General features: G+C 33.5%; 1 protein-coding gene across 1 annotated transcript in view; it reads right to left on the reverse strand.

Annotated features, from left to right (window-relative positions):
- Positions 1–551: 551 nt before the first annotated feature.
- Positions 552–23,844, reverse strand: part of PPP1R3A (protein phosphatase 1 regulatory subunit 3A) — a 67,327-nt gene continuing 44,034 nt past the window's right edge. Inside the window, exons 2-4 of the mRNA XM_031938845.1 lie at positions 5,736–5,788; positions 5,503–5,627; positions 552–3,573 (exon numbers count right to left, since the gene is read on the reverse strand). Coding sequence (XP_031794705.1) covers positions 919–3,573; positions 5,503–5,627; positions 5,736–5,788 — 2,833 coding nt within the window. The 3' untranslated portion in view covers positions 552–918. The remainder of the gene's footprint in view (positions 3,574–5,502; positions 5,628–5,735; positions 5,789–23,844) is intronic.

Below are 23,844 nucleotides of genomic sequence, written 5' to 3' on the forward strand. Positions count from 1 at the left end.
CACATCTAAATGTACCAAGTACCAGAAGTTCTTTTTTTTTAATTATTATTTAATGCTTTATGCTTCATAGGTACAAATGCTTTCCAAAGTAATGCTTTTGAAAAAATGAATTCAAATTTTTTATCTCAAATAGAATCTTGTCAATGAAATTATTCAGTTGTGCCACAATCTACTTTACAATATTTAAAAAAAAAAAAAAAGGAAAAACACTCACCCAAAAAAGTTTTGTGGAATTGAGTTTTAAGCTACCCATTGTTTCAATCTTTATTACCTTTGTGGTATGGAAGTATCTACTTTTATTTTGCCAAAATTTGGCATGTACAAACTTGTATTTATGGTGCTTGAGCTCTGTTTCCCAATATGCAGATAATGTCTTTATACAATGAAATGGAAATGAAAAGAACTATTTGCTCTCCCAGCAAATAATTTCTAGGAAATAATACCAACACATGTGGGAAATACAAAAATTGTATGGCCAGTACTGAGGGATTTTAAAAGTCCTCTTATGATTGGCTTTGTTTTAAATATTTTTTAAACTATTGTGTAAAGCCTTGATGGGGGAGGGGGTTGAAGCTTTATTGTAAAAGAAATGAATGCAAGAAAATGGCACTTTAAGTAGTGAGGAGACATGAAGCATTGCATCTTCATAGCCTGCTAAGGAGCAACAGCTGTACCTAATTTTAACTTGACGTGCTTCAGATCTCATATTCATATAGGTATTTAATGATCCAAACATAATGGTCCTATATAGAATAATTACTTATATGAAGGAGTGAACTTCATATGCATCCCTTTTTAAACCGATCCTTCAAGAGAAAAACTGCACTGGTTCTTTGAACGATGAATATTCCCTTTTAACAATCAAAATGTTTGGGGCATAATAGTTTAAATTTTAAGTGAATATTAAAATCTTTGTGGTTACTTCTTTTTGACAGGTTCTTGAGGTCGCCCTCCTTCCCAAGATAGCCAGTACAGAGAAAAAAGGTAGAAGACCAAGCTAATCATTAAGTCAAAATAGTAGGTTGTTAGGAGAAACAGAATGAACAAGAGGAAATAGGATATTTTAGAGCTGTATTTTGACTCAGTGGCCAGAGTTTGGTTGTCCTGGACAGGGAGATTGGAGGAATCAGACCTGTTACCTGGCTTGAAACCCGGGGAGGCTAATTCTTGTCCGTAGTTTATTAATTCAGCAGTTTCACAACTTGTTTCTTCTATCTCCTCAACAGGCTCACTGATTAAAATCATTGGCCCTAAAGACTTCTCCATGTTATTTTCTGCTTGTTGGGAACTTTCATCTAGGAACCTTTCTCTCCCATCAGTGGAAGTCAATATGCCTGAACTCTTGCTATATTCTTGAGGTACAGGCCCAGGATATTGGTTTTTCTTAATATACTGGACTTCACTGTAGGGGTCATGTTTGAACTCTGATGTAGTAGAAACGGACTTGATTGACATGGCAGTCACTGGATAATCTGTACTGAATGCTTCCTCATTGTATTGAGTTTTATTAGGACAAATGGAAACAGAAGTGCCATTTTGAGGACATATGTTTCTTTCAGAATTGAAGCTTTGATGAGCAAGAGCAACCAAATCAGCATTCTTCTGAGGGAGACTTTGGGCCTCTGCATGATATATATTTTTCTTTAAAATTTTTGGAACAGTAGCTAACTGTACTGAATAGAAATCCAGTTCTGAGCTTGCTTTTCCATTCTCAGAAGTGACCTGCCGAGATTCTCCTGCAATTGCAATATTTCTAATGCCATGCTCTGCCCTGTCAAGTATTTCCCCTGAATTGCACTGAGACATAGTTTCTTCCTTTCGTGTTTCATCTATGTGTACATTATAAATACCTAAATGTGATTTCTTTTCAAAGTCAATGTCATAGATTACATCCACTGAATCCCGATGACAAAGGGTATAATGTGAATCATCATTTCTCCCTTCATGTGGATCAAACGCTGTTTCCCTTTCCTCAGTGGGCCTGTCACTTAGAGAAGTCTCTTGAGGTAGCTTAGCAATTATTGCTTTTTCTCTAGCAGACATGCTTTCTAGAGTACTTTCTGATGTTGTCTTAATTATATAAGCTGTACCTGCTTCTGCTTTCTCGGTAATACCATGATCAGCTACAGAAGACAGTTCACATCTCACTGTTTCTTGGCAGGTAAACAATTCTTCTGTAGGAGTAACATTCAGGTTCCTTGTATTATCTCTTATTTCCCACTTGTCTTCACCATCTGCTTGTTCCTTGATCTGTTCTGTTCTATTTGTCTTACCCTCTCTTAAAACTACCTGACTTTCCAGAATGTTCCAACTTGGATTTCCACATGCAATCTTATTCCGATCGTCAGAAATATTTCTATCTGATTTCTCTCTTTGAACCCGGGGAAGATACTGATCAGTTTGCAAGACATTTCCATTTTCTGATGAGCAAACTTGGCCATGCATTCTTTCTGGAGTGGTGTCTTCTGAATTCACTAGCTCACTCCTTTGGGCTGTAAACCCATCTTTGGGGCTAGCTAAATCAGTTCTGAGAGAATTTGATCTAGCAGCTCTGGGTGGCAAGTCACAGGAGCTAGCACAGATCTCATTTACTTTGCTCTGAGAGTCATGAAAGGAATTATTACTAGCTTGACTCATGTTAACACCAGTTTCAGGATGCCCTCTTCTCTCTTGATGGTCTGTTGAGGTAGACAGCACATTTTCATTTTGCCTTTCACTAATGCCAAACTTGATTCTTTGTTCCTCTTTTTCTTTAATGTTCCTACGCCCTTTTCTAGAAGCTCTCTTTTCTGTAACGGGACATTCTTTGGAAGCATTCATACGGGCAGGTATATAAGCAAGAGACTCTCTTGTTGGACATTCCCAGTCTTTGGCTTCAATCATCTTAGTTCTTTCTCCTTTGCCTTGATCAGCATTGCCTGCCAAAGGCAAATATGCAGTTGGACTAGATGTTTGCAGTTTGTGACCCTCTTCAGCTGGATTGGCATTATCATCCAGTACTTCCATGCCTCTGGGACCTAATGGCACTACTTTGTCATCCTGTGAAGAAACTGTTTCCACTGTCATTTCATGGGACTTTTTGTAGGTATGAGCCTTCCCCTGGCTGGTAAATGGTCTCTCCACCATCTCACTTCCCATTGTACCCTCACTTTTACTTTTTGAATTATCCACCCATTTTATTCCTTGACTTTCTGATTCATCCAGAAAAGAAGAATGTTCATCCTGTTGCCTTATAAGGAGACTTCCAAGTGATGGAGCAGTCTCACCACTATCAGTGTACGTCAATGATGGTTTGCTGCTCTTTGCTAGACCTGAAGGAAGGTCCTCTGCCAGTTGGTGACTAACTTCATTTCTCAAGGAATACTTTGGGTTGCTGTATAATTCTCCCTTTAAGGGATTTTCTGTTGATGAACTGGGAGACAAAGGCCTCCTGAGCAAGTCTCTGCTTATCTCACCGAGGGTTTGCTGATTCTCAAATTCTTCAGATGTATTTGAAAAATTAACTGACTCTGTTGTAAATGAACTTTCATCTCTGGTAGAAGGACTTCTAGTTCTTACTGAGTACTGATTTAGCTTTGGGGGGAAAAAAAAGAAGAAAATAGTGACCAAAAGAGCTTTTGAAAACATGCACAATGAATTAAGTAGGTTTCATTTGCCCAGCTAGTAAGTTCCAGGCACAGTCCCATTACTTCATTTCATTTATAGGTTTTCTTATAGGCTTCGAAGCAGGATGTTTTTTGGTGGGAATCCTGCTAAAGTATGATTTGGGGATGAGATTACTAAGGAAAAGGCCAAAAACTAATCACTCACCTTCCCAGACTCCAAATATCACATTATATTATTCAACTGTTCTTGCTTGTCATTGCTCTCTCTCCTCACTTAGGATATACACATTGATAGCTCCATGCTAATCAATTAGAGAGTAGCTTCCTGGGTGCCCCTTGCTACATTTACACTTGCTGTAGGTGCCCCCATTACAGTTTCTCTTATTAATATGTTTTCTGCAAAGCCTCTGCAAACTATTAATAGCAAAACGTCACTCAAAGAAAAGTGAGGGAGTTAATGTCTCTGCAAATTCTGTTTTAATGACCCTCTGCCAACTGGTACTCAAATGTATTTGAGCTCTTCAGTGATGCCAACTGTCAGGATTTAACAGTGAGATGCCTGTGTTTTTTTTTTTCTCCTCATAACTGACATTTGCATGATCTCAATAATTATATGCAAATCTTACGATTTCCCCTTCTTCTCACATAAGGCTCATGTTACTTGTCAACTGCACAGCTGTCTTGCAAGCCAATGCCTGTGGGTTTCACAGATTTGGTTGTATTTCCATCTATTATAGAGCTTCATTGTTTTATGCATTAACATCGGCATGGTGCAAATTAGCATCTAAATTACCGTTCCCTGTTCATTTATTGGACGTACAATCTCAGTGACTTCTAAACAAACTTTTATATTTGAGCCTGCTCATTGTAATGAGGTGCATTGGTGGAGTATGTGATTTTTCAGGGTCCTTTCATTATATTCTGTGGTTTGAAAAAAAATGGCAATGTTAACTTTCAGCTGGTGAGAATTCTCACAATGGGTGACAACTTTGTAGTTACTTAAAGTTGGAGCAAAGTAAATTGCATACTTTTGTGATGCATCCTCCATATCACTCTAGAAAAGGTAGTGCTAGGCGGGGGAAGGGGAAAAGAGATGAGCTCTATTTCTTTCCTGCTTCGGCACTGACACTTGAAGAGGCAAAAGTCATTTTAATCTTAGATTATTATGAATCCACGTATTCCAAAGCTCTGAGCTCAAACTAGACCCTGGTAAGGATAAATTGCATTATGTGACTCATTTACTGCTATTTCTCCCTTTGTGATGAAAAACGTTAAGTTAAACCATCAAAAAAAAAAATCTAAATGGATTGAATGTTCACCGGGTGTGAAATTTATGATAACAAATTTAATACTAAATTGGATGCTATAGAATTTTTTCTTATTTAAAAATTATAGCAAAAGACTCTCTTGTTCCTGCTGGGCAATTCAATACTTACAGCAATGTAAACCATTGACAGTCTCATGAGGAAAAAAGTAAATAAAGGAATACCATGAAACTAAAAGAATTCTAGGTTGTTAGAACTCGAAGGGATCCTACAGAGAGTATCTCATTCAACCCCTTCATTTTTACAAGGGAAGAATTTATACTTGTGAGAATATTTAGGATTAGACATCAATATTGGGCTATCTTTTCTATGATTCCTAAAAACTATTATTTAGAGTCATTGGAAAAGAGATAAGAAATAAAAGTCATTTCTTTTAAGGCTACAAAGAGTGAAAGCAACCTAATGAAATCAAAGTGTCTTTTTGATCAAGATAGAGATGCAATGACAGCACAGACCATGTTTTCACATTTGTAAATTACATTAGTCAGTGATAATGAAAAGGAGACATTTTGCCATCTTTGAAGCATAAATGGTTTCATATCCTCTAATACTGTGGCAAACAGACTACTTACCATCAGCTCTAATTCTTTTTTGCTGTGCTCATCATATTCCTTGTTTACATCTTTTACATTTTGACTATTGGCTTCCATGTCTTCCTTATCTTCATGAGAAAAAATGATTGTTGGGAGAGAGGTATCTGAAAAGTGAGTATAATTATACCTGTATAAAAATTTTTCTTCCTGCTATAGGTTATAACTGTAAGAAATAGATTTTTTTTTTGTTAGGAATTAAAAAGAAATGGTACCTGTAGTCCTTGAATTATTACAGTTATTCTCTAATATTTCTGATTCTTCTTTGCTGCTAAATTGAGAAAAAAAAAACCTGTTAGGTATTATTCTGAGATTGAGTCTTTAAGAAATATATTTTACTATGTGAGAGTTAAAATTTTACAATAACTATGTAAATACTCTTCAATCTTACAAATTTCACTGTACTCTTTTAAATATTTTTCAAAATCAGATTATTCTTTTAAAATTACATGGTCATTTTATGGGTACAAAAGCAATGACAGAAAAAATATTACAATGCAATATTTATAAATGATGAAACTTTATTATAAAATTTATCTAATTATAACAAAAAGCAGATATAAATCATTAGTCATAGATTTAATCTTCACAAGTGAGAATATTTTTCTCTATGTTTTTAATGATAAAGATTTATGAACTGCCAGTCCATTTGTGATTGTAGGAATTGTTTTCTAACACAATTGTTAATTTTTTTTTCTTTCCCATTTGACCCAATGTTACATTAACTCTCTTGAAAAAAACAAGCTAACTAAAAATTGAAGGAGGCAGCCAAATATATACTCATTTGAAAGAATTTATATATGTATTGCCATAGGCTAATTTTATAACTGAGACTTCAGACCTCTCATATGAAAGTTTACATTTTCTTATGTAAAGGAATATTTTAGATATACTTCCTTCCTCTTCTCACTTGAGATCTGGACTTAAAATATACAAGTCTCCTTTTTGGTTTAAACTTAACCTTCCATCGATATATTTTCAGGGTGATTTTTCAAAGTCTCAAAATCACACCCAGTCAGAAAATTTTAGTGTATCTAGTAAATTAAGTCTCATGGGCTTATGTGAAGCAGTATCTTTAGTAAATCCATAAGGAATATAGGATTGCATAAAGAGTTTTCTTTGTAGAGTTATAGCTGAATTCCCATTCTGCTGGGGGTTTTTCCAGTGAAAAATTCTACATTCATATAAGACTACATCTGCCAATCAAAGCAAAGCAAAGAGATGGAAGAGTTGACTGATTGATTTGTCCAGTGTAGACAAACAAGTTGAATGGCTTTATCTTCAATGTCAAATTTTTGGCCTTGGAATCATGTGGTTTATTTATAGTGCATCAAATTATAAAAGAACTGTTGAACTTTCCCTTTTCCTCATGCTGGACTAGCTTTTTATAGTATTCAGATAGCTCTGTGGTTTTTAGCTTTAGCTTGAAGTGAAGAATTGAATACATCTGATGGTCACAAAAAAAAAAATAGGAAATGGGAGTACTTTATTAGCATTTTCACAAAGAAAAATAATAGTTGCCCTATTCGTGCATTAAATCTGCTACATTTTAAAAAATAAAGACAGTAAATAGGTAAAAAGTCTCAGTTTTGCAAATGTGACTCCAAACTCATTCACATACATGAGTTCTCCTCTTTTCAAAATGTGAACTATTAAGCATCTTTTAATAGCTCCAGCTTCCTCTTCATTCCCTTAACAAAACTTATAATTCCATTTGTAATAGAAAAACAATAGCATTTCAAAGATTCCTTTCACTGTTTCTAAAACCAAAATGTTATCAATCATTTTTCTTAGGTCTTTAAATGCTTCTGCTTTTGAAAAGCATTCAAATCAAATGGAATAGAGCTTCCTTTTAGCTCATTTTTGGAAAACATTCATTAGGGATCCACCTGTGTATTGTTCTCTACTGATTATAATATCAAGAACTTTAAGTAGATGCAGTGTTTCTGCTCTATAAACTTACAATTTAAAACAGAGAGTGTTGATGTACACATATATATATATAGTGTAAAAAACTTGAAGATGTAACAACAAATATACATGGGAATACTAGAAATTAAATAAAATACATAAAGCATACACTAGAAATCAAGCAAAGGAAACCCAATGATGGAAAGTAAAAACAAAAACATAAGCACTTCATAATCCAGCTCAGGGTTAGAAGATATCTACTTGTTTACACAATACATCTGGTCATTTGGAATGGAAAGCTCAAGTTCTATTGATTTTTAAAAATTAAATTACTTGTTCAATTAAATCTAAACAGTTGACATGACTTTAGAAAAGACTAAGGAGAAAAGGTTATTATTTGGCAATAATAGGAAGCTAAAGGGGCACTTAGTGGTGCAATGGAGAGAGCCCTGATCCTGGAGATAGGAAGACTCATCTTTGTGAGTTCAAATACAGCTTCAGATCCTTATGCCACCTAACTCTGTTTGCCTCAGTTTCCTCATCTGTTAAATGAGTTGGATAAAGAAATGACAAAACACTCTAATGTCTTTGGAAAGAAGATCCCAAATAGGTCATAGAGTCAGACATAACTGAAAATGACACAATAACAAAAAGGTAACTAAAGGTCATGACAGTCTTGGGCAAAAGGAAGTAGGCAATATTTATCTCTGACACTTCTCCCCCTAGTAGCACCCATTTTTGCTTCCATACCCCTCAAGAATACAGTTTATCTACCCATGTTTCATTCCATTAAAACCTTCTGCTCAAGGCTGATTTCAGAAAAGCCTGGAAAGACTTATATGAACTGATGCTGAGTGAAGTGAGCAAAACTAAAAGAACATTGTACATAGTAGCAACAAGATTATATGATGATCAACTGTGATAGACTTGGCTCTTTTCAGCAATATGGTAGTTAAGGCAATTCCAATAAACTTGGGATGGAAAGTGCAAGGAGAGGACTATGGAGACTGAATGTGGATCAAAACATAGTATTTTCACCTTTTTTGTTATTGTTGTTTGCTTGTTTTTTCCCCTTTCGCATTTTTTTTCCCTTTTCATCTGACTTTTCTTGCACAAAATGACAAATATGGAAATATGTTTAGAAGAATTGTATATGATTAATCTTTACTGAATTGTTTACTATCTTGAGAAGGAGGAAGGGAGAAAATTTTGCAAGGTTTTATAGAGGTGAATATTGAAAAATATTTTTGCATGTATTTGGAAAAATAAAATATTATTGGAAAAAAAGCTCCTGCTCAGAAATACTATGCCTGTACAGAGGAAAGGGTGCTAGATTTGAAGTTTGAAGGTAGAAGACCTGGGATTGAATTTCAACTTTACCATTTATTAAATCTATGTAACATTCTTCTACTCTCTAAGCCTCATTTTTCTCATCTAAATGGTTAGATTAGTGGATCTCTGATGATTTATACGAGTATGTAAAAGAATTCATGCCAAAAAGTCATTAAATGACTAATGAGAATTAAAAAGCTCCTCTTTTCAGAGATAGTTGCATTCTGTAAAGAGATAAAATCTTAAGCCAAAGGAACAAAGGACTACTAGTGGAATTTCATCATAAGGAATTCAGTGCTTGTTACAGAAGGCCTTCATGATAATAGGTCCTCATATTCACAAGATTGATGATAATTTGAGAAAGAAGGAGGGATCCAGGTCCTGGATATAAGAAAGTGACATAAAGGAAGGAGATAGATTTGAAAGAAAATATGAATTTGCGTATGCACAGAATGAGAAAAGATCAATAAACTTGAAAAGTAATACTAGAAAGGGTTAAGTAATGATTGTGCTAAAATTAAGAGCATTGTGTAGATCACTATTTCAAATCTGCATTTGAATTCCAAAGTAATAATAACACAATTTTTGGAGTGAGCCTATGATTTCATTGTTATAGGGAATATCTGGTAAATATAAAAAAAGATTTCCCCTAGCAATGATCATAGCTAATGTCCGAGACAGGACCTGAATCTAAGTCTTAATTTTAAAGTCACCTATTTATCCATCATCCCATTCCCCAGACTGCACTTCTAAGTATATAACAACTATGGAGAAAATGTATGCAGTTCACACTTTCCAAGTTTAACTTTCATTTTTAGCATTTTCTCCATCACTTTTTTTAAAGCCTAGACAATAATCAAAGCAATAAACCAAGCCCTGATTTGTAATATTTGCCTATTTCCAAGTTGTAAATGTTTACATTGAAAATTAAACAGGCAGCTCCCACTCCAGCACACTGTTGATACTTTCAATAATATAACAACAATAATTATAATACAGAGTTATGGAGTTAAAAAAACACATAATATTTTAATGTCTGCAAACTGCTTTGCAGACATCTCCTTTTACTTCTAACATAATGCACTGGAATTAAAATATCTCTGAGAGGAAAGACTTGGATATATGAAGGAAAATGTTATCTACCATTAGAGAAACATAGTACCAAACATGCATGGTACAGTCTTGCATAGATATATGTGAATGTATATATTTTTAGATGTATATATGATTATAGATATCTATTTATATATGTATTGTGTGTATGTACACATACACACATATCTATTCTTAATTATAGCCTTTTGGGGGGTGGAAGAGGGGAAAAGTATAAAGTAAAAAATGTCTAGCAGAGAAAAAGAAAACTTAACAAGGAAGCAAAGAAAATATGGCCAGCGTGAAAACACTCAAATACTTTTGAGTAGTATTTACTATGTAGGCTATTTTGAAATGGAAATCTATTGCTTTGTATTTTGAATCTTCTCTTATGTTTTGTTGTACACATGGCAATGCTTTTTTCCCCTTTTTTTCTATTTTGTATTAAAAATTTAAGTAAATTTTAAAAATTAAAAAAACTCTGAGATTCTGTCTCAGCCAAATACAACCAAAGGACAAAATGTTGGAAGAATTCTAGATAAAAAAAGGACATACTAATACACTCTTTGTAGAACTATAAATTTGCCCAACCATTCTATAAAACAATTTAGAATTACAATAAAAAGTTACAAAAGTATATATGCCCTATTACCCAGTGTTTTTGATTGCTTTTTGAATAGATAATGGTTCAACAAATTATGGCATATGATTGAATTTTATCCTATGGTTTTGAAAAATGACAATTGTGAAGAATTCAGAGAAAGTTGGGACGAATTTATAAATTGCTGCTACGAAGAAAAGCAAGTAGATCCAGAAGTACAATTTACATGATGACTACAGTTATCAAAAGAAAATAGCCTTGAAAAAATGTTGAACTCTGACCAGTAAAGGATCTGATCACTCCTTTAAAGGACCAAGGGTGAAACATATCTCATGAGAGATAGGTGAAGAATAAGGCTTGCATAATCAGTACCAATTTGTTAATTTTGATTGACTAAACTTAAAAAAAAAAAAAAAAAACAGGACAATATTCTATTGATAGAAAAATAATGATTTTAAAAAGGTTTTTAAATGATTTTAAAAACCAATTCATTATACATAGTGGACTCTTCCTATATGTTTTTCAAATGTAATTGAATTGAATGAAATTGCCTGGGTTCATGCAGTTAGTTATAGACAAAATCAGGACTAGAACACATATCTCCTCTTTCCTGGGTTTTTTTCCATTAACCAAATAAATCACCGGTTTTAGTCTTTGAAGAATAAAATATCCATTGAAACTCAGATTCAGCATTTTTGAGAAAGCATTTCTATTATGATCAATGTTTGCATCAACAATGATTTATCATTTTCTGCAACAAGGTATGAACATAATGAATGGGAGTGAGAAGCAAAGCTTTATCTGATTATTTACACCAACTCCTGATATTCTAATACTTAAGATTTGTTCTGTGCTTTTCTATGAAAGGGGACCACCAATAAAATTTTGGCAACTAAGTGGCATATTGGACAAAGTGTTGGATTGGAGACAGGAAGACCTGGCTTTGAATTCTGCCTCAGATTCTTAGGAGATGTATAAATTTGGTCATCATTTAATTTCTTTAAGCCTCTATTTCCTCTCCTTTAAAATGTTAATAATAATAGTACCTACTTCATGTGGTTTCTGTGAAGATCAAATGATATCTTATATATACACATTTATATGTACATATATGCATACATATTTGCATATATATATCTTATGCAAACATAGAATTTTCTATGTGTATATTATATTTTGTATTTTGTAGACCTTGAAGTCCTGCATGAATACTAGATATTATAATTATGAATTTGATGTCTCATTGTGATGTTACTTCTCAAAGATTGCATATCTTTTAACAGAAGAGCATAAGCTCCTACAGATCCTACCAAACTGGAACTTTCAAATCTAAGCAGTGTTTGTTAAAAGAAGAGCAACCATGATAAGTGAAGAAAAGCTCATCATCCTAAGGCCAGTTCATAGTGATAATTTTTAGAGACAATAACATCATTAATTTTTTAGAGGCAATTATGACTGTCAATGTTTTTGAGGTTCCTAATTTCATCAATTGAGATATGGAGGAGTTGTCCTTTGCATTGGAAGAGAGAAAATTAATAAAAATTAAAATAAAATTTTGAAGTATTTAATTATTATAAAGATGGAAAAGGAAATAAAGACAAGAGTAGAATATTAACTAAATGGAAAGGAAATAGTGCCAAATCAAATCCTACTGACTAAAATTCTGCCAGATAAATTTCTCAAGGAAGCTTATTTTACTTCAATCCAAATGGGCAAAAATTAATAACTTGGATGGCTTATTACTTTAAAGATGAAAAAGCAATTTGCCTTATATATTGACCAAATGTCTTACAATAAGGATATTTGTAGCATTTTGTGAAAGTCATACTTATGGAGTTGTTTGCTATTAAATAGCTGAGTGATATAGTAGATAGAGCCTTGAGTCTGGATTCAGAATGATGTGAGTTTAAATATAGCCTTTGGGCAAGCCATTTAATCTGTTTGCCTCCCTTTTCTCATTTTTAAAATGGGAATAATAACAGCACCTACCTTGCAGGATTGTTGTCAGGATAAAATTAGGTAACATTCTTGAGGCACTTTGCTAACCTTAAAGTGCTAAACTTTAAACAAATCTTATTCTTATCATTGTTATTATTTAGTATTACTTATCATCCATCCCTCTAAAGTCACTGAGCATGAAATTTCCCCCAAAAAGGCTTGTACTTGACCACAAAGCAATGAACCCAATTTTCTTTTTTTCTTCTTTTTTAAATTAAGACTTTTTATTTACAAATATGCATGGGTAATTTTTCCAACATTGACCCTTGAAAAACCTTTTGTTCCAAATTTTCCCCTCCTTCTTCCCACCCCCTTCTTCTAGCTGTCAGGTAGTCCAATACATGTTAAATATGTTGAAATACATGTTAAATCCAATATATGTGTACATATATATATTTATAAAGTCATCTTGCTGCACAAGAAAAATCAAATCAAGAAGGAAGAAAAAGAAAAACTGGGAAACAAAATGTAAGCAAATAACAACAGAGAGAGTGAGAATGTTATGTTGTGGTCTACACTCTGTTCCCATGGTTCTCTCTCTGGGTGTAGATGGCTCTCTTCATCACTGATAAAGTGGAACTGGTTCAAATCATCTCAATGTTGAAGAGAGCCACATCCATCAGAATTGATCATTGTATAGTCTTGTTGCTGCCATGTATAATGATCTCCTGGTTCTGCTCATTTCACTTAGCATCAGTTCATGTAGGTCTCTCCAAACCTCTCTGAAATCATCCTGTTGGTCGTTTCTTACAGAACAATAGTATTCCATAGCATTTGTATACCATAATTTATTCAGCCATTCTCCAACTGATGGGCATTCACTCAGTTTCCAGTTTCTTGCCTCTACAAACAGGGCTGGCACAAACATTTTTGCACATGTATCCCTTTCCCTCCTTTAAGATCTCTTTGGGATATAAGCCCAGTAGTAGCACTGCTGGATCAAAGGATATGCACAGTTTGATAACTTTTTGAGCATAGTTCCAAATCGCTCTCCAGAATGGTTGGAGCTGTTCACAGTTACACTAAGAATGTATCAGTGTCCCAGTTTTCCCACATCTCCTCCAACATTCATCATTATCTTTTCCTGTCATCTCAGCCAATCTACAGGTGTGTAGTGACATCTCAAAGTTGTCTTAATTTGCCTTTCTCTGTTCAATAGTGATTTGGAGTACCTTTTCATGTGGCTACAAATAGTTTCAATTTCTTCATCTGAAAATTATCTTGAACCCTATTTTCTTGAGTATGATTCTATTAATAATATAGTCCAAAACTTAATTATTTTTCTCCCCAAATCCTATTTATTATTGTAGAGGGCACCATAATCCTTCCCTTCACCCAAGCTAGCAACCTAATCATATCCTCAACATTTTCTCACTCTCCATATCCAATCTGTTGCCAAGTCTTGTGGATTCTACCTCATAAAATCTCTCAGGTATCTCTCTTTTCTCCTCTGACTCCATCACTAATCTAGTGCAGTCCTTAACATCTTATATTTGAATATCAATTGCAATATTGCAATAACATTCCAGTTTATCTTTGTCTCACATGTCTTTCCCTACTTCAGTCTATTCTTGACACAACTGCCCAAATGTCTCCCTAAAGAACAAATCTGACCATGTCCCCCTCACCCCATTCCTGCCGCAAAAACCCCATACTCAATATTGATTTCACATTACCCTAAGGTCAAATAAGAAATCTTCCAAAGAATCTTATATACTACGATCTAATAATACTGACCTTGTAGAAGACACTTCATCTCCCACTTCATATTTTTTTATTGACTGTTCCCCATGCCTGAAATGTTTACCCTTCTCAATTCTGCCTATTGGCTTTCCTGGCATTTTTCAAGTCTCAGATAAATATAATCTTCTACAAGAAATCTTTCCCTGTTCCTCTTAATGATGGAGCTTTCCTTCTGATATAATTTCTATTTTATTCTGTTTTTACACTATATGTACATATGTACACATGGGTATAAACATGTATGTGTACATATAGATAAAATATGCATGTAATTCCTTGTTGTACAAAGAACTACATATATCCATATATATAATTTCCTTTTATATATGTATCTTTTTGCTTGCATATTGACTCATTAGAATGTTTGTTCCTTGAAGGTAGGAACTGCTTTCATTTGTAGCCATAGTGCTTAGCACAGTTTCAGGCACATAGTAAGCAATTAATGAATGGGTTTTATCAGCTTGTTGAGCATCTAATATCATGGTCCTACATGTACTCATACCTCCAACCAGTTATCTAAAAATAGATTTTTTTCTCTCCGCTCCCATTCACTATCAAAATAGGTGTTTTTAATCACAAATGGGATTGGGCAAAGAATCTATCACTCTCACTTGGAAAAATATCTCACTTGGAAAAATAACTCAAAAACTACTTATGCACTTAGCACTACTAATGATTTCTCAATATTGCCATCTTTTTCTATGGAAGACAGTCATCAGTTGGATAAGATTTCAATTTCCTAATGCCAAGAAACAAACCAACTGAGATGATATAATAGTGACTATTGTAGGACAAAGGAATCATTCCACAAACATTTATTTTGTATTTATAATATGACAGGCACCATGCTTTGCACTAAAAATAAAAATACAAGCAATAAGCATGTAATACTGGTTGGTCCATAGTAAAACATATACACTGACTTGTACAAAAAATAATGAAGAATTCTTTACTTATAAGAACTATATGTTGCATATATATGCATATATGCTGAATGTTGGAGGGGATGTGGGAAAACTGGGACACTGATACATTGTTGGTGGAATTGTGAATATATCCAACCATTCTGGAGAGCGATTTGGAACTATGCTCAAAAAGTTATCAAACTGTGCATACCCTTTGATCCAGCAGTGTTTCTACTGGGCTTATATCCCAAAAAGATCTTAAAGAAGGGAAAGGGACCTGTATGTGCAAGACTGTTTGTAGCAACCCTCTTGTTAGTGGCCAGAAACTGGAAACTGAGTGGATGCTCATCAATTGGAGAATGGCTGAATAAGTTATGGTATGCGAATGTTATAGAATATTATTGTTCTGTAAGAAATGACCAGCGGACGATTTCAGAAAGGCCTGGAGAGACTTACATGAACTGATGCTGAGTGAAATGAGCAGGACCAGGAGATCATTATATCCTTCAACAACAATACTATATGATGATCAATTCTGATGGATGTGGCCCTATTCAACAATGAGATGAACTAAATCAGTTCCATTTGTTCAATAATGAATAGAACCAGCTACACCTAGTGAAAGAACTCTGGGAAATGAGTGTGAACCACTATATAGCATTTCCAATCCCTCTGTTTTTGTCCACCTGCATTTTTTATTTCCTTCAGGTTAATTGTACATTATTTCAAAGTCTGATTCTTCTTGTGCAACAAAATAACTGTATGGATATATATACATATATTGTATTTAACATATACTTTAACATATATGGGTCTACCTGTCATCTGGAGGAGGGAGTGGGGGGAAGGAGGGGATGAATTGGAACAAAAGGTTTTGCAACTGTCAATGCTGAAACATTACCTATGCATATATCTTGTAAATAAAAAGCTATAATAAAAAATATATGCATATATATTCACACATTGAGACAAGCACAAATCAAAATAAATAATTAATTATAGTACTATGATGTAATATGTAATGATATAGCTTCACTTTGGCATCTTTTCAACATATCAGTCAGGCTAACATCTACATAAACTATTAATCTAGCTGGCAATATGACAGTCTATGTTAACATTCTCATCCATGACAAATAAACAAATTCTGATAAAAAGAATGGGTCTCCTTAATAATTTCTTAGATTCTTGTCCTTCCTTGGGTTAAATTTCCATGTTTAGAATGTCTTGGGGAATCAAATAATTTCACCAATAAAGTCCTAGATAGAATTTAAAATTGGAAATAGAAACTATGAGAAAAGCTTCAAAAGTCTTAAATAGGTATAAAATTTCCTAACAGCACACCAGAAAACAAAACAGGATGCTTCTGTTTTCCTCAATTTTTTCATCTTTAAAATGAGCTAAAGAAGTAAATGATGAACCACTCTAATAACTTTGCCAAGGAAACCCCAAAGGGGGTCATGAAGAATCAGACACGATTGAAAAGATTGAATAATAACAAAGTCACATCAGTAATAAGAAGCTAATTTAGGATTATAATCTCAATCTAGTACTCTTTTTACTGTGTCACATAAAAGATATGTCTAGATTTTAATAACTAATGAGAAAAATACAGCTTCTTTTTTCCCATAATAGTGATATTATTCATATTTGTAAATTCTCTTTCATGTCTCATTGTGAAAATGTTTCTGTGGGAGAGAATTGTGACTAAAGTTTTGCTCTAGGAAGCAGAATTTAGAGACAAACAACATTTATACCCCTGCAGCTAGAAACAATTGAACTTAGCACCTATTTAGTAGGAATGTTCAGTAAAAATAAGAAGCTACCAGATGTTATGCTTATTCTTTACTTTTAGCTGTGCCCTAAGTGAGTTCTTCCAGTATTCTTACAATGCCCTGGGGTTTCCCCTCTTCTGCACTGAATTTCCCCATGTGTCAAAATTGCTAGTTACAACTCAGGATTTTTCAAGCACACAATAAAATTCCTGGAAGATATTATTTAACCGCCAAACGTCAGAGAAATAACTTCAATGAAGGAAAAGAATTTCAAATAACAAAATTCTTATAAAGCAATCATGCCATCCTTTTGACCTACTCTCACAATAGTTCCCATATTTAATGTCACAGATTTAGATCTGGAAGTAACCTTAGAGATTATACAGTTGAATGTCTTCATTTAAAAATGAAAAGCAAGACCCAGACCACAAGATCAGGTGGCACAGTGGCTAGAGTGCCAGGCCTGGAATCAGAAATACTCTCCTTTGTGATTGCAAATCTGGCTTCAAACATTAGTTATACAGTATTGGGCAAGTCTCTTGACTCTGTTTACCTCAATTTCCTCATCTTTAAAATAAGCTGAAGAAGGAAATGATAACTCACTCCAGTTTTTTTGCCAAGAAAATCCCAAGAGGGTTATGAAGAGTCAGACATGATTCAAACAACTGAATAAGAATAAGAAAAGTCACATCAGTAATAAACCAATTTAGGATTATAATCTCAATCTAGTACTCTTTTTAAAGCTATCACAGTTCCTTTTCTGATTATGAAGCACTTATGATTCCACAAATCAGAACAATAGGTTAAAAAAAGTCTGAAAGCACCAGATTTCCTATCATCAGACGTTTTCTTTAGCAATTTAGAAATGATATCATAATCTCAAAATCACAGAATCTCAGAGTTGGAAGAATTTCAACTGTGATCCAATCTAACAAATTATCCATAAGATACCATATCAACAAATAGTCATGCAGTACTTTCTTAAAGACCAGTAGTGAAGAAAAATGCAAAATTTCCCTTGCTGATAGGTAGTAAGTGTTCCTGTGAAGTCATAGTACTCTAGAGTGGGCAGGACAGTCTATACTGAGTGGCAATACATGTAATATAGTGGACAGGATGCTCATTTCAAGAGTCTAGGAGACCTAGCTTCAAATCCTGCCTCAGACATTTAATAGATATTTGACCACATCAACTGTTCTATCTATACTTCATTTTCTTCATGTTCCTTGCCATTAGTGGTTTTGTGATAGAATTCTCACTTTCTACACAGACACTCAATATCATTTCCTGGTCAGTATACTTCTTTTATTGGAATGCAACTCAATACAGTGGGGAAAGTATTGGCTCCAGAATCAGAGGGCTTAAATTCAAACTTCACCTTTACTGTTGTGACCACCAGCAAATTATTAAATATTCTTGGGTTCAGTTTCCTCATCTATAAAATTTGAGGGTTATTGTAGACCACAGGTGTCTACAAGGCATGTGGCCTTCATACAATCCACAACACTCCCAAGAGAGGCCTGAATAGGTTAAAACATAACTGGGATAACTGGGGAAATATTTGACAAAATAAATAGAACATTTTTGTTGTTTAGTCCTTTTGACTGACTTTTTGTTACCCCATTTGAGGTTCTCTTGGCAAAGACCCTAAAGCAGTTTGCCATTTCTTTCTCCAGCTGATTTTAGATGAGAAACTGAGGCAAACAAACAAAAACAACAAGGTTAAATGACCTGCTTAAGGAAACATAGTAAGTGTCTGAAGTTGGTTTTGAACTCACAGAGATAAGTCTTTCTGACTCCAGATCAAGTCTTCTTGCCACTGTACCTTGTGGCCATTCCAATAAAACATAAATAAATACTACATTCTAAAACTAAGATAATATGTGGCCCATAGCAGTACTTACATTTGGGTGAGAGGTCCTCATTTGAGGATAATTCAACACTATTGATCTAAATTACTCTTGTTGCCCTAAATCTGTGATCCTGTAATCTTCTGAGATACACATTCTACTTCTGGAACAGTCTATTTATATATAAAACTTTTCTTTAATCTAAATTTGATCATTTGAAGCATCCTATCTTTTTTCTAATTCTAATCTTTAAGGTCAAAAAGGACATAACTAATCCCTTTTCCATCTCACAACTTTTAAGTGCTTTTCTTTTAAAGTTATCTCATTTCTCCTGAATCTAATCTTTTCCAGACAAAATATCCCCATTTTCTTCAATGAAACTCCATATGGTTTGCTCTTAGCTCTTCACTATTCTCATGACCCTATTGTGGATTTTCTCTGTTTTAATGATATCCCTCTTAAAATGGAGCCTAGATTTAAACCCAATCAATTATGTTAGAATATAATTATTATCATCTCAATGTCCTGCATGCATGTTATTTAATGACATAATGCACAACTGCCATATTGAGCTCACAATCCACTAAAAATCCCAGATTTTTTCAAACTACTATCTAGAAATGTTTTTTTTTTTTTATCTGTACTTATGAAGTGATTTGGTTTCCTCAAATATGAATCTTTTCATTTTCCAGTTTTCTGTAGTCTGCAAATATGAAAGGCATATATATATATATATATATGAACTTTTGTAATTCATATTGAGAAATTATTGTCATAACTGAATCACCAACAATAAGAAATCCAATTTCTGTTTGTTGTCTTGCTTAGATAAGCATATTTACTTGATGTTCTCTATTTTGATGGCCTTTTGTGTAACCAATGTTGGTGAGTCAGTTAAGGGCTACTTTCTCTCTTAAGAGTGATCAGGGAAGCTGATTTCTTTCTAAACCAAGACTCATATATGATTTCAGATATTTGAGCTATGACAATATAATCTTACCCTAACATCCCTCTTAAAGAAAGGTGGTCTTACACCTTACCTAACCCTTTCCCCATCTCAACTCCATGCATTGTAAGCAAAGCTCTATGTTTATAGAGTGTTTCTTGCATGATAAATCCAAATAGACATACAACTAACTATTCAACAGTGAATCACTGAATTCACTTCAATAACAAATACCCATTAAGCACTGATTGGCTACCAATAAAATCACAGGTCCAACCTTATTTCCAGTGTTAATTACAATATCTGACACAGAATTGGTGCCTAATTAATGCTTATTGATTAATGTGATGGTAATGATTATTCTTAAATATAGCTTTGTAATATTGTTTTCCTTCAAGTCTGCATTGTGTTTGTGGTGTGAAAAACTTTATTGTGTGTTACAATGTAGAGGAAGATGTGACTTCTGTTTTAGCTGAGAAGATGATGAAGGAGATGCTGAATAACTGATTAAGGGGCTTAGTCTAAGTGTGTAGCAGAGACTTCAGAGACATAGTGCTTGGTACTTAGTTGATATCTAATAAATGATTATTAACTTAATGAAAGAAAGAAAGAGTTAAAAGGGATAAACTTTTGAATAGTGGCTTGGCTTGGATCCCTTGGAACTAGATGAGAGCCATGTATATCATGTTTCTTGATATCCAAGGCTCACAATTCTAGAGACTACTGAGAGGGGACTTCCTCAGGGTGACATTATTCCCTCTCCACTAATTCCAGCTGAACTCTTCTATTATTCGAGTGGAAGGCTCAAAAATTATTGTAGGTTTTAAGCACTAGAATTTTAATTTCTGTTTGCTTAGATAAGTATGTTTACTTGATGTTCTCTATTTTAATGTTGGTGAGTCAGTTAAAGGCTACTTTCCCTCTTAAGAATGATCAGGTAATCTAATTTCTTTCTGACTCTTATGTATGATTTGAGATATTTGAGGTGTGATAATAGAATCCTACTCCAGCACCCCTCTTAAAGACTAGAGGAGAAATTTTCTACTTTAGGTGATCTTGGATCTTACCTAACCCTTTCCCCGTCTCAACTACATGCATTGTAGGAAACAGATTATAGTTATCCATGCTATCTATAAGCCACATCTCTAAATTTAGTTGACTCAGAGATATTCTACTTTACTATATCAATAATATAGCATTTCTTATGTTTAATATGATTGTACATGTATAATCTGTTATTAGATTGATTGCTGCCTTGGGGAGGAGGAAGGGAAGAGAGAGAGGGCAGGAGAAAAAAAACAAGTCAAAATATTATAAAAGTAAATGCTGAAAACTAATAAATAATTTTTTTAAATAATAAAAGATTCCCTATAATTTCTGCCAATCATTACATAATCTGTTTCTCTTCTAATCAAAATTAATCTTTACTATTCAAACAGACACAGTCTTATCAATCAACACTTATTGAATGAAAAAAGAACCAGCCTATTGGTAATATGGTAGGGTGTTTTCATATGAGTCCTATACTGCCCTGTGCTGTATTGAGACTTCCCTAGATCTCTTCTCCCTCAAGTTAAAACATAAACTTACTCTACGTGTATGCATCCAAAATGCATCCAAATGTAATGTGATGAAATTACCTAAAGCTTTTTCAGTCAAGGTAGATTTTAAGCAACAAAAGCACTTTTATGTTCCAAGCAGAATAAGGAATCTGGCATAAAAATGATGATTTTTAAAGTGATTCATGAATATTGTTTGTGTTTCTTTAAAACTAATCATGAGAGTACTTAGCACTGCCTGAATAGCACAAACTTGGAATTCTTTGACAAAACCATTCGCATTTGGTGAAAAACAATGAATCACTAAATGTTAAATATCTCAAGAAGTTGAGTCCAATCAATTCTACCCAAGCCCTGTGATCTCATCTAATGTTTCCCACTGAAGTCCAAAATAAAAGGAAGGTCATTTTAGAAAAGAACAAAACTTAACAATATGATTTAACTTGGTTGTGAAACTATATAAGAGCCTACTTAAAGATAGGTTGAAAAGATTTTTCTGTGGAATACAATTATATTGATCTTTTTTCATTCATTCATGAAATTTTACTAATAGTATATCATTAACATTTACAATTTTTTAAAAGTTTTGCATAATTCTTTATATATGATATAATATGTAATAAATATATCACTACATATATATCTCACAATATATTTATATGTTATATTTAATTGTATATAGTCTGTATAATATATTATTGAATCTTCATACCCACCTTCTTAGGTAAGTAATACAGTTATAATTATGTCTTTTTTAACATATGGTAAGACTAAGACTTAGATGATTAAGTGACTTGCTAATTGCTGTGTAACTAATAAGTGTCAAAAGTACATTTGAACCCAGTGCTCTCTTGATTCCAGGATCAACATTGTATCTATCATGCCAGGCTGCATTTTTTCTCCCAAAAAAATCAGCTTTGACTACTTTGTTAGAAATATTAGGATAATAATATCATATTTCACATGTAAAGAATTTTGCAAAGTTTGGAATTGTATGCCAAAAGTTACTAAATGGCACATGCTCTTTGACCCAGCTATACTGTTATCTATACAAAGAAGAAATCTGAAAAAGAAAAGGGCTTATTCATATAAAATTATTTATACTTCTTTTTGTAGTGGAAAAAAAACTGAAAATTTAAGGGATGTCTATCAATTGTAGAAAAGCCAAATAAGTTTATATAAACGTATTATAGTATTATTATGTTATAACAAATAAAGAAAGGGATGAATTTTTAAAATTATGGACTTATTCACAGATGCAGAAGTAAATGTACCTCAATATTATAAAAATAGACATCTTTGAGTCTATTTTGTAAATTGATTAAGAATTTGTGAACAAAACCAGGAGAATAATTTATGCAATAAGAATACTATAAAAAACAGTTTTGAAGACTCTAAGAGTTATGATTAATACAATGACTATGACTTCAGGGGGCTTATGATAAAACATGTAATCCATAATAGATTTTTGGATGCAGAAAAAATATGCATGAGATACATACATATATGTGTGCATGCATGTGTGTCTATATACACACATGTGTATATCTGCATACATGCCTCTTGTTATGTATAATATACATTCTTTGGAGTTTGTGATGTGTGATGTATATGTCATGTGCTTGTGTACATACGCACACACAAATACATGTGTTTGTGTTGCATTGTTATGTAGCATATATGTTGAATACATATTTGTGTTGTATGGTGGATATTGTGTGCTTATATGTATGTACACGTACACATATATATGAGATACATGTTAATGTTTATACACATGTATATAAACATATATGCATATGTATGTGAGAGAAAGAGACAGAGAGAGAGGGAGGGAAGGAAAGAGAAAGAGAGAGAAAGAAAGAATGAAAGAGAGAGAGAGAGAGAGAGAGAGAGATTGTCATCATATTGGAAGGCAATTTGTTTTACTTAACTATACATATTTATTACATTAAACTTGTATAATTTTTCTTTTCAATTATTAGTGTGGTGGGGAGTGAAAGGAAGAGAAAACCTATTTCTGGTGCATGTGTGAGAGAGAGAGGGAGGGAAGGAATCCATACAGAAAAATCCCTGTGGATTAAATATTGATTAGTTTAAAATGTAGTATTGTTTATGCTTTCCTGTATGTTTATTTTCTTAAATATTTCACAGTTACATTTATAATCTGTTTTGGGATACACTTGGGAGTCTTGTATACCCCATGTGACCCATAGCCTTGTGTTTGATAACTCTAACATAAGATTATGATATATATAGTCAGACTTGCAACTCCTAAAAACAGTCCATCAGTAATAGCTAAGATTTAGCACTTTAAAGTTTGCAAAGCATTTAATAAATATTATCTCCTCTTATTCTTTTAACAATCCTAGGAGGCAGATGCTATTATTTTTTCCAATTTACAGTTGATGAAACTGAGGTAGAAGTTAAGTGACTTGTCAAAGGTCATATAGCTTATAAGTGTCTGAGGCAGAATTTGAATTCAGTTCTAACTCCAAGACCAGTGTTCTATGCATTATTCCATTAATTGGATTTGTACATAGCTTTTGAGTGGACCAGATGGATAAAAAATGAACCAGAGTAAGAATTAAAATGGCAGAAAAGAGCAGACT

This window comes from Sarcophilus harrisii, chromosome 5 (assembly GCF_902635505.1).
Source record: "Sarcophilus harrisii chromosome 5, mSarHar1.11, whole genome shotgun sequence".
Lineage (NCBI taxonomy): Eukaryota > Metazoa > Chordata > Mammalia > Dasyuromorphia > Dasyuridae > Sarcophilus > Sarcophilus harrisii.